The sequence below is a fragment of the Papaver somniferum genome, chromosome 10 (genome assembly GCF_003573695.1).
Source record: "Papaver somniferum cultivar HN1 chromosome 10, ASM357369v1, whole genome shotgun sequence".
In the NCBI taxonomy this organism is placed as follows: domain Eukaryota; kingdom Viridiplantae; phylum Streptophyta; class Magnoliopsida; order Ranunculales; family Papaveraceae; genus Papaver; species Papaver somniferum.
The window spans coordinates 148,637,608-148,648,671 of NC_039367.1; the positions used below are offsets into that span (position 1 = coordinate 148,637,608).

General features: G+C 38.5%; 2 protein-coding genes across 2 annotated transcripts; both read right to left on the minus strand.

Moving 5' to 3' along the window:
- Window positions 1-2,385: 2,385 nt before the first annotated feature.
- On the minus strand, window positions 2,386-4,396 carry LOC113318747 (zeatin O-glucosyltransferase-like). Its single transcript, XM_026566982.1, has one exon. The coding sequence runs from the start codon at window positions 4,004-4,006 to the stop codon at window positions 2,615-2,617; it is 1,392 nt and encodes a 463-aa protein (XP_026422767.1). The 5' UTR covers window positions 4,007-4,396; the 3' UTR covers window positions 2,386-2,614.
- A 1,569-nt stretch (window positions 4,397-5,965) lies between these two features.
- LOC113317839 (putative disease resistance protein RGA1) lies at window positions 5,966-9,867 on the minus strand. Its single transcript, XM_026565966.1, has one exon. It carries the CDS (start codon window positions 9,799-9,801, stop codon window positions 6,172-6,174), a length of 3,630 nt encoding a protein of 1,209 aa, XP_026421751.1. The 5' UTR covers window positions 9,802-9,867; the 3' UTR covers window positions 5,966-6,171.
- Between the last annotated feature and the right edge of the window lie 1,197 nt (window positions 9,868-11,064).

The following is an 11,064-nucleotide window of genomic DNA, read 5'->3' on the forward strand; positions in this document are numbered from 1 at the left end:
TATAAGTTCTATCCATTGTTCTGTATTAGTTATACTTACAGTAATTAGTTTGATCCAACAATCATTACTTATACCTGCATAACTATTTTATTTCAACAATTCATGGCAGTTCTAGAGGTAATTAGAATTGAGTTTTTCTATGATCAAGTACCCAAAAGCATGAAGAGTCTTGGAACTCCTGTTATATGACTAGTATAGGAGTTGATAATTTCATTCGTGGTTTTCTTTTGAAAACTGTTGCCAATTTAACCAAGCAAATCCATAGAAACGGATGCATACACAATAGAAATGGGGACTCCAGGGCACCCCTATGCACGATCCTAGCAGATTGAATGCGTCTGAGCTTGATGATACAGCTTCACCTAGTGGAGTTGATGACGAGAGTGAGGATTCTCTCGATATTCCCTCGAGATTTGAGAGCGAGAATAAGCATAGAGCAGGTTCGAACTCTAAACAAATCGGGAGACTTGAGTGCTCTTTAACAAGTTCGACGGTGGACTAAATAGTTGCTCATCTTCCAAGCACTCTGAGGTGGTTAGGAATTCTAGATGATGCCGAGAATGCTCACTTGAATATACAGGGACTAGTCTTTGCTGTAAAGATGTCTGCAGTTAGCTATCTTATTCAATCGTCGAAAGAAAACTTCTTTTGTCTTCAGGAGATGAAGGTAGATATTGTTACTGATTTAGATATTATGAGTATTTGTGGTATCAAAATTGTGAATGGGTTTGTCTGCCATCAGTAAGGCTGGTGGGATTGTGTTGTTCTTTTTTTTTTTTTTCTTAAGCAGGATTCTGGTTATTTGGATGTCTGCTGACTTTATTCTAAGCAATGTTTCTCCAGGTACTTATTCGATATCTGTGGAAGTAACAAATTAAAGATGATAGTTTGGATTGGTTCCTGACTGTAATTCATGGTCTGAGTTACTTGATGAAGGCATGTGGGGAGGAAAATTTGGTCAGTGGAATCCAAGTTAAAGTTTATCGGCTGCTCTAAAGAATTTTGGAGTTAGCTGACCAGCAGGTTTCTCTCTAAAGAATAATGAAACAGTGGAGAAGGCATCTATAAAAGCTATGCTGGGGAACCCAATATTGCTAAGGGAAATGGAGCATAGGCAGAGGTCGCGGCAGACTGCGCTGTAGGTAACAAAAACCAGACTACTTTCATCAGTACACTAGCTCCAGAAGACGCTCGAATCGAGTTCTTTGTTTGAAGGACAGTGCGGGAAGACTTGAGACTAAATATTCTTACCTTCTATTGCAAGTTATATAAAGAAGAACCTTGTGAGATAGTAAAGCTTTATGTCGGAAAGCTTTTGACAGAATTTGTCGGAAAGATTCTATTCTTTCTTCTATGGGTTTTGGTGTAAATCGGAGGGCATGAATTCGTCAAGGCATTGGTACAGTCTCTTTCTCAATCTTTATAAATAATGTTTCAGTATTTGGTAGAATTTGAAGCTTGGGTGTGTAAGGCAGGGTGATCCACTGTCACCTTTGCTGTTCAAGAGCAAAGTTATGTGTCTATGTAAAGTTAAAAAGAGAAAGGTTATATCAGGTTTTGATTACCTGACAAATGACTCAATCTCAAACCTGCAATATGTTGATGATACGACGGTTTTCCTAAATGCGTGACGGTCAGCAGTCTCCAATCTCTATAGCTTACTGAAGTGCTTTTTGTGTGTCAGGCTTAATGCTTCCAAGACTAGGCTGGTGGCGGTAGGAGATGTGCCAGGCCCACATATTTGGTAATATAGGCTTGGTTCTGCAGTGGATTAGTTTCTTATTTTCTATCTCAGTCTTCCTCTAGGGACCTGACAACGGTTAAAAAGAATTTGGAATCTAGTTATTGTCAGGTTTGAGAAAGGATTTATCTCTTTGGAAACTATAATGGAATTGAAAGCTGTGAGATTGGTTCTTATAAAATCATTATTGGCGGGCCTTCCTAATCATTATTGGTGATCCATGTCTTAGAAGGGAAAACTGTCTATTCCTTTGGGCAAAGACTAATGGTGCTAGAGGAATGCATTGGGTCGGATGGGATGAGCTCGTTGAGCCTTATAACCCAGGATGTCTTGGAGTTAAAAGCTCAAACATGATAAATTTGGCTCTACTGAGGATGTCTTGGGGGCTCGATTTACTCTCATGTGAGTTCAGTTGAGGGTGCACCTGAAGCTTCAAAGAAATCGCACCGATAATGAAGTTAAAGAAGCTGGGTTGATGTTGGATTTTATGAACCTGCTACTGCTCTCGCATCAGACATGCTTCCTTCTAGCTGCGCTTGTTCGTCATTGTCAACTAAGATTTATATCTCTGGCTTCTGCTAGAGAACATGTTGGTTGAATCATCACTTCGAAATGTCCTGCGAAATTCATATGGAACAATACAGAGCCAGCGAGAATAAGTTTTTTTCTATGACAGGTATGGCTGTGATTCTCTTAAGATGTGTTTTAGGAGTTCTTTTATTCCTCCAACCAAACACTACTAAGATACTGAACTTCATTTACAATTATAGTATTAAAACAGAACTAACATAGAAGAACAGAATCTTCATTACTTATAGAAAAAAAACATGCGGAAATGAAAACAATAGTTAAACCATGATTATCAACTCCTGTCTAAACTCTAGAGATGTGGGAGACAAAAGAATTGAATTCTGCAGTAGATTTTCCCTCTTTTGATGCAGATTCACGAATGGCAACTCCTAATTCCTCTGCGCGCTTCCTCATATCCTTCCCATCATCCGAAGCCATCAATTTCCTAACGGCATCTTCAATCTCTGTTGGTGAAGCTACTTCTTTCCTATTTCCCCATTCTCTAGCAACAACTCCGACCTTCAGAATCTGGGTAATCAGCATTGTGTTTCTAGGTTGGTCCGAGTGCATAGGCCAAGCTGCCATTGGCACGCCCATGCTCAAACTTTCCATACAAGAGTTCCAACCACAGTGGGTCAAGAACCCTCCAGTTGACGAGTGTCCCAAAATTTCAAGTTGTGGTGCCCAATCCCTTAATATCATCCCAACTCCTTTCACCCGCTCTTCGTAACCTTCAGGTAATTTGATTTGAATCTCTTGATCTTGATTAGCATAAACATCACTTAGATCTGCTTGTCTCAAGACCCAAATAAACTTTTGCTCACTCTTTTCAAATCCAATTGCAATTGCTGTAATTTCTTCATCTGATATTGATGTCATGGTCCCAAATGAAACATACAGGACTGAATTTGGAGATTGTTTGTCTAACCATTCCAAGCATCTATGGGCACTGTTGGAATTCACTGATACTGGGTTCAGTGGTCCAAATGCCCATCGCTTGTTGCCTGCCTTAAGAAATGGTTCTTGAGAAACTAAATCAATGAATTTACCTTCTATAGGATAGCATGTGTTATAGATTTCACCTACATGAAGATCTGAAAATTCCATATGCTTAGTAATGAAATTTATGAAGTCGTAAGTCATACAATCTTCAAATGATAACTGAAGCAAATCTTGATTTATACTTTCAATACCAGGAAATGAAGGTCTACCAAGAGCTTCCCATTTGAAAAACATAACACCAAAAGCTGAACAACTATTGAAAGAATAAGCTTCACCATTTGGGATTAATGTAGCTTCTTTTGCAGCAAAGCTCATGACATTATCATGAACAACAACAACGCGTCGACAGGTCAGTGAGAGCGAATGCAGCAGTTCAGCAAGCGGCTGTCGGAGATGATCTGTCGCTTCAAACATCGGTAGGAGATGACTAGGCCATTTATTCGCCGCATTTGTATCCGGTGGAGGTGTTGGGAACGACGGAATCAGAAAATCATGGAAATGAATGTTGGAGGTAGCAGATGGATCCCAACCGTGAATTCGGGTCTTCACTTGGCGATTGTGGGTCGCTGCACCAACGTAGTGAACAGGAATTTGACGGTCCGATACAAGGTGGGAAAAATGGAGTAATTGGTTCAGGTGACCTTGTGCTGGTAATGGAACTACAACCACCACAACTTGATGTTCTTGATCCATTTTAGATAACAACACTAGGATGAAAGAACAAAGAGGAGGTGATTTTTGAAACTTAATATGACACTGGAATTTTAGACTGGCTTAAGATACGATTGAAATACTTGATTCATAATTTTGCTGAGCAAGCTGCAGTTTCATTGATAATTTATCTTTAACTAGATCCAGAAGATATGTGGACTGAAGTTAGAAAAAAAAAAGAAGAAGTGGGATAATGGGATAAACATAAACAATTCATATTTCAGACAAGATTAATTGGTAGCTTCCAAATTTGTCTGTTGAAAATTTATTTTTTCTTGGATTCCTAGAAGCTTTAATGGAGGATGAGGTTGTTGGCAAATGTAGCTGTGCCAACTCCTATTAATTTAGGTGTTTATATATGGTTATGATAAGTAAACGAAGGAAGCAGTAATAGACTGGATATTGCTATTGCTAGTCATTTTATTTGTTTATAGGTACACAAGTCAAAATTTGGGACCATTTTTATACTATGGTGCAAGGAAACGAGTGGTTGATGACGAACTCCGTGACCTATGGCTGGTTATGGGACATGCATCATGATAATTCTGGTTTCCCTCCATTCTCCCTCATTCTATCACATTTCTATTTTCAGCTATATACTGAACCCAACATGAACAACCATCAACCAATACTGAGACTAGTACTCACCTCTCTGACCTCTATTCCCGATCTCAGAAACATACAATAAAGTGGCCACAAAATTATAAGCAGGAGAATTAATTAACTGTTTCATTTCATCTCTGAATGTTTGATTGGAGTTTCATTTTGCATAACTAATAAATGAAGCTCCACTACCAATACAGTGAGTTGTAGAAAAATCCCACCATCAAATCAAACAAAAAAATAAAGAATGAATAGCAACTGTGACTGCTTTCTGAAATCAAGTGACAGGTGCAAATGGAACTTGTTGACCCTAGCCTTTACTGTTGAGTGCAGATATTTTATAAAACAAGTTCAACCCTGAAGAAATGTCTAAAATGTGTTCATCGTTTACAAAGTAAAAGCAAAAGTAGGCAAAGACATGAGATGGGTGTTTAGGGCATTATATTACCATGGTGAAATAACTAGCTCCATTGTCAGTGTTGTAATGGTTGGAGAAGTTTAGGGATTGTTCAATCTCAGCTGTATCCTTCGTTACTGGATCGTTGTTCGTAGCCATTGTTACTTTTTCATACCTTCTCAGCATTGCTATTTAATACGTGAAGGAAACTCAATCAACGTGTGTTTTACTGCAAATTTCTTTGTAACATATGGAGTAGTTTGCTATGTCAGGGTGTTTATGTTCTCGTTGTTGCAGAAACTGCCTTACCCATTTGTCCTACCTCCCTTTACAATGTGGATCTGTAACCGGGACGATCTATTTGTTATTTGGGTGTGATAGTTTTTTTGGCCAAATCTGGGTGTAGTTCTTCAGCCGTTCTTTTTGTATCCATTGCATATTGCTGTAACATATTGCTGATTGCAGACATGGACTGGATCACGCATACCGTGATTATTAGATACACCCAAACAAACCAAACCATTGCAAGAACCTACCGGGATATTAGCATCACCCCGTCTAACTTTTGGATGCTCGATCTTAGTAAGGATTTTCAAAGGGTTCACTGTGTAATCATCACTCATAACGTCATCATAATCTCCGTGATAAAATGCAGCCGTCTTTTCCCTTTTTAATACTGGGGCACGTTTGCGTAGCGTGCATCCATGTGCCTTAAAATCAGAGACCTTTGTGTACTGGAAGAGAATCAACTAACTCGATCTTCGTGTATTTATAACAATTACGATTAGGGTTTTCCAGTTACTCTCTTGACTGATTCACTTCCTTCTTTGATTACCAATTGAACTTAAATGCATTTAAGTTTGTTGCCCACACACTTAAATTTTACTACTGCATAACAAAAACAAACCAAAGCATGAATATAAACCAAATGCGAACAGACAAAGAAAATACATGCAATCACTATTGCACATACATAAAATTATTTGACAGAAGCACAATTCATATCAACATTCACAACCCATTTACAGAAAATCAATATCCCCGGACTACAAAACCATAGTAGAACAAATCATTTACATCAGTGCTATATAATAAACCCAATCAGTCAGATCAAGTCTGTGGCCTGTGATAGTGAGAGTACCTGTTGTTACCACAACAAATTAATCAACTCCTCATGCGTAGATGGATCTCCACGCTTGTCATCTCTTTGGATAAAATCGACATGTAGCATCTTAAGAAAGGAGAGGCATCTGAGATCATAGGTTAAAGACTTTTTCACTTTTGGGCAATTCCAAATGGCTAACTTTCTAAGAGAAGTTGATCCTCGTAAATCTGGAAGAAACCTTAGAACTGGGCAATCGATGAGGGCCAACCTTTGAAGAGAGCTATTGCAAAGAGCAACCGCGTTATTCTCGTTCTCATCATTATTTACACCAAAGCCTTCAAACTGATTGCACTCTTTAATTTGCAAAACTTGAAGATTGCAAGTGCTTACTGGGAAGTATACAAGCTCGTCAATATTCTCCAAAAATAGTTCCGTGAGAGATGCCTGGCTTCTCACAACCGAGCATACTAACTTGTGGTCGGTCTCGTGTAATAACAATTGCATCAGACAAGGAAATGAAGGGATTTCTGTTAACCTTTTGCAGCCCTTGATACTCAGATGCTGAAGACAAGAAGGATATGAAAAACTCAATTCTTCTAGATTGAACATATCAGTAAGATCGAGTTGGATTAAGGAAGGAAATCCGCCAATATGTAAACTCTTTAAAGTCATTGCTGTAAGATCAAGACACTTGAGACACGAGAGCTGCCCAATAGATGCTGGTAGTTTTTTAATTCTGCTGCAATTTATAAGTACCAAAAATTCCAGTTCTGGAAGACGAGACATCCACGTGGGAAGGTCACACCCCATGAAATTCTGTATATTCAAATATCTCAAACTCGAGGGAGGTTCGAGAGCTTCAAATACTTGAAAGTTACATGACTTGTGATCCCACTTCATCATGCCCAACTCTTCTTCTATTTCACCCCAACCTAGTAGTAATTCGCGAAGGTTATGTTTTTCTTTCAGATTTGTTTTCTTAGCATCAGTTGGGTCTTTCACGTTCTCAAGATTCACAATAGTTAGATCCTCAAGAATGTTTAGGTTTCTTAACTCTTCGATGCCAACATTACATTCAGGTGATCCGTTTATTAGTTTTTCTGGCACCGAGTAAACCAATGTTTCAAGGCAAACTAGTTTCCCTACACCCAATATTATTTGGTTTCTCGGCTGAAAGTAAACAAATTTTCTAAGTTTTGTCCAATTTGTGACATCTTTGGGAAGCTCACACTTGAAAAGATCAACAAAATCAAGATTGTGTAGGTTAGCGCAAGACTCGGGTAATACTTTAATCTCGGTACCATAGAAGTTCAGGTATCTTAACTGTGTTAAGGCTCCAAAATCTTTGGGAATTTCCTCAAGTAATGTGCATTCTTTAAAATTAAATATCCTCAAATTAGCAAGACCTGCAACATATTCTGGTAAAGACTTTAATTTCTTGCAGCTATTGACATTAAAAGTCTGCAAATTGTGTAGGTTGATAATGAAACCAGGTAGTTCTTCAATAGGTGTAAACGACATATCAAGAAATTTTAGATGTTTCAAACCAGTGGTGGCAGAGTTGGGAAAGTTGGTTAAGCTGTTGCAATGACTGATATCTAATTTCTGCAAATTAAGACTAGTGAGAGAATCAGGTAGTTCTTTAATATCCGTAAACGAGATGTCAAGGAACCTTAGATTTTTCAAAAATCTCATGTTTTTTAGAAGATTTTGGACAGAGCCACACCTTTTTAACACCAAAGTATGCAAATTGTAAAGTTTACTTATGTATTGATCACTACGCCTCATGCCACTAAGATTTAAATTGGACAGGTAGAAGTACCTTAAATGCTTTAACTTATTAGCAGCCGGATATCTAATCCTTTTGCAGCCACCAGCTATTGGACCAAAATGTAGCACACGCAATTTCTTGTTTCTTGAGAATGAGTAATCCTTCAGACCGTAGTTTGGTTCAAGGATGATAATTGTCCTCAACTTCTTCAATTCACTCAAGGCTCGGGGACGTGCTGTTGGTAATTCATCATCTGATATTAATTGTAAACGTCGAACATCTGAAATATTTTCCAACTTGCTTACCTTCACAGTCGCACATTCACAATTCCCAACAGTGTCTCGTGCTAGATCATGGACAAGATCATGCATCTTGCACGTGATTATGTCATCTAAATCATTCTTTTCCACACCATCTAAAAATGAACTCCGCACCAAACTATCAAAATATTCTTCTCCAATATCTTCTATCGACCGTTCATTTCCAATACTAGAAGAGGACTCCAAGAATCCTTCTGATATCCACAACTGAATCAATGTTTCCTTATTAATCTCCCAACCTTTGGGAAAGATGGAGCAGTAAGAGAAACATTGTTTCAGATGAGGCGTCAAGTTATCATAACTCAATTTCAGTATTGGTCGCATTTGGCTTTGACCTTCTTGTGTATTCCAGAGGCCAGTTTCTGTAATCGACAACCAATCGCTTTCTTTATTTTTCAAATGCATTAGACTTCCAAGTAATTTTGCTGCAAGTGGTAAACCACTACATTTGTTTGCCATCTCCATTCCGATGGTTGTCATGTTTGGGGTCTTTAGTGCTCCACCAGGAGAAAATGCTCTTTTCTCCATGATAGACCAACATTCATGTTCTTGTAATTCTTCCAAATGGTATGGACGAATGCTCCCCTTTACAACATCTGCAACCTGCATGCGACGTGTGGTGATCAATATTTTACTCCCTTGAGAAGCAACGAGCAACAGATTCTTGAGTCTCTCCCATTGCAGAATATTCTCGTTCCACAGATCGTCAAGTACTAGCAAAAATTTCGTATCCTGGAGATTATCTTGAACCTTATTCACCAATAGATCAAAATTTGATACACTATGAAACTTAGCTAGAGTAATGGATTCCATAATTTTTATTAAGACGGTTTCCACATCAAAAAAATTTGATACGCAGACCCAAATTCTCGTATCGAAATGTTCAATTACCCACTTATCATTGTAAACGAGTTGAGCAAGGGTGGTCTTCCCAAGTCCACCCATCCCCACAATGGAGATTATAGGAACCTTTTCCAAAAATTGATTGACAGTACCTGATGATGATGCGGTGGCCTTTGTTAATAAATCAATTATTTTCTTCTTATCATCCTTCCTTCCAACAATCTCTGAATCGATTATGCTGGATGCAGTTTGCCGGTTCCGTTGCTCACTGCTTCCACCATTGGCAATGGTAGAAGCAGGGTTATTCATAGTTTGCAACTGAAACTTCTGCACATCTTTCGCAATTTCATCTACTAAGATATTAATTTCCTTAATTTGTTTAGTTAGCTTACGACGATATGCAACTGGGTTAGATGATGAAAAGAAATCACGAGCCTTATACTTGAAGCTCTCTCTTTCGCTACGACGCATGGTTTCGTAAGAGAGCTCATCCATAACATCATCAGCATCATAAGAAACATCCTTGAGCCTTTTCAGCCAAAGTCGCAACTCATTACTCTTCTCTTGCTTCTCCTCGGCATCAGCTATTTTAGCAAGAATCATCTCTAAGGTGTCTCGAAGCTTTCTCAAGTCATTTTTGAGACTCGAAGTGAAACCAATATTTTTGGCGACCACAGGGATCACAAAATTCTTCAATAATTCTGTTACACCGTTAATAAGGATTCTTTCAATGGCCATTTTGAGATATTTGAAAGTATAGAAACCACTTTATTGAAAAGAAGATTAAGAAATCAAGAGAATAAATCCAAGAAGCTATGATGTTTAACGGTACACAGCAGCTGCACTGCAGGCTATTCATGTTTTATAAGGTGTTTATTATCTCTGGATTCTGGATAAGGATTGAACTAAAAGAATAAATAAATCATGTGGACATTTAATTAGTCGACCATGTCACGTCTAAATGTGGGCATTGCATTTTTAAATTAGTCATCCCGGTCACATCCAATCCTTTGCTCTGCCATTGGTTAATATTTTTTCCCGAAGAAATCACCATCACACCAATCCAATTGATGTCAGCTTGGGTATGTACTACTCGCGTGCTCAGTTGTTTATTTTATGTTTTGGCGGGCCGGTAATTTGTTTCTTGTAAGTCTTGTTGATTTGACTTCTCATTGTTCTCTAACTATATATGGCGATGCCTCGTTTGCCATCTCTTCTCATACTTTTCATATTTACATAAGAACAAGCATTATGTTTATGTTTCTGGCTTAGCCTATAGCGGAAGAAAACCACACTACCGGAACTGGTTTTTTCTATAAAGGTGGGCCTAAACTCTTGTGGACTGAGATGGTCCTATAATATAAACTCCCTAAATACAAGGTATAAACAACTGCACAGTGGGTGAAAATTAGGGTTTGTCAGTTTTTCGCTTTCTTACACGCAGTTTTGGGTTCGTTTAATCGTTATTACAATGGGAGATCCTCCCACGGACCCCCCTAGAATCTTAGATATCTTGATGCTGTCACGGGTACTATTATTCGAAGCAGAAAACCAACCTCTGTTGGATCTTAATTCTTTACCGAAACCGGCTCTTATCGCCGGAAAAGGCAAGGGAATTATTCTAACGCCTGAGTTAGAAGATGAAGCTTTGACAGACATGAAACACAGTTTGATTGGTCGTATTGACACAAAAAAAATTGATATGAAGTTCGAGATCGCAACACAAACCCTATTATCACAATGGAAAATTAATGGCAGCTGTAGATTTATTCCATTACCTAAAGGATTCTTCACGATGACTTTTTCTAACGCTGATGATGCTAAAAAAGTATTGGACGAAGGTCCATACATCATAGAGACGACAGTAAAACAGACACCAATCATCCATGCAGTTCGTGTTCAACCATGGACGACTGGTTTTGATCCGGAAAAACAAAAAGCTTCGTCGACTCTTGTTTGGGTTCAATATCCAGGTTTGAGGCAAGAGTATTGGACGGAGAG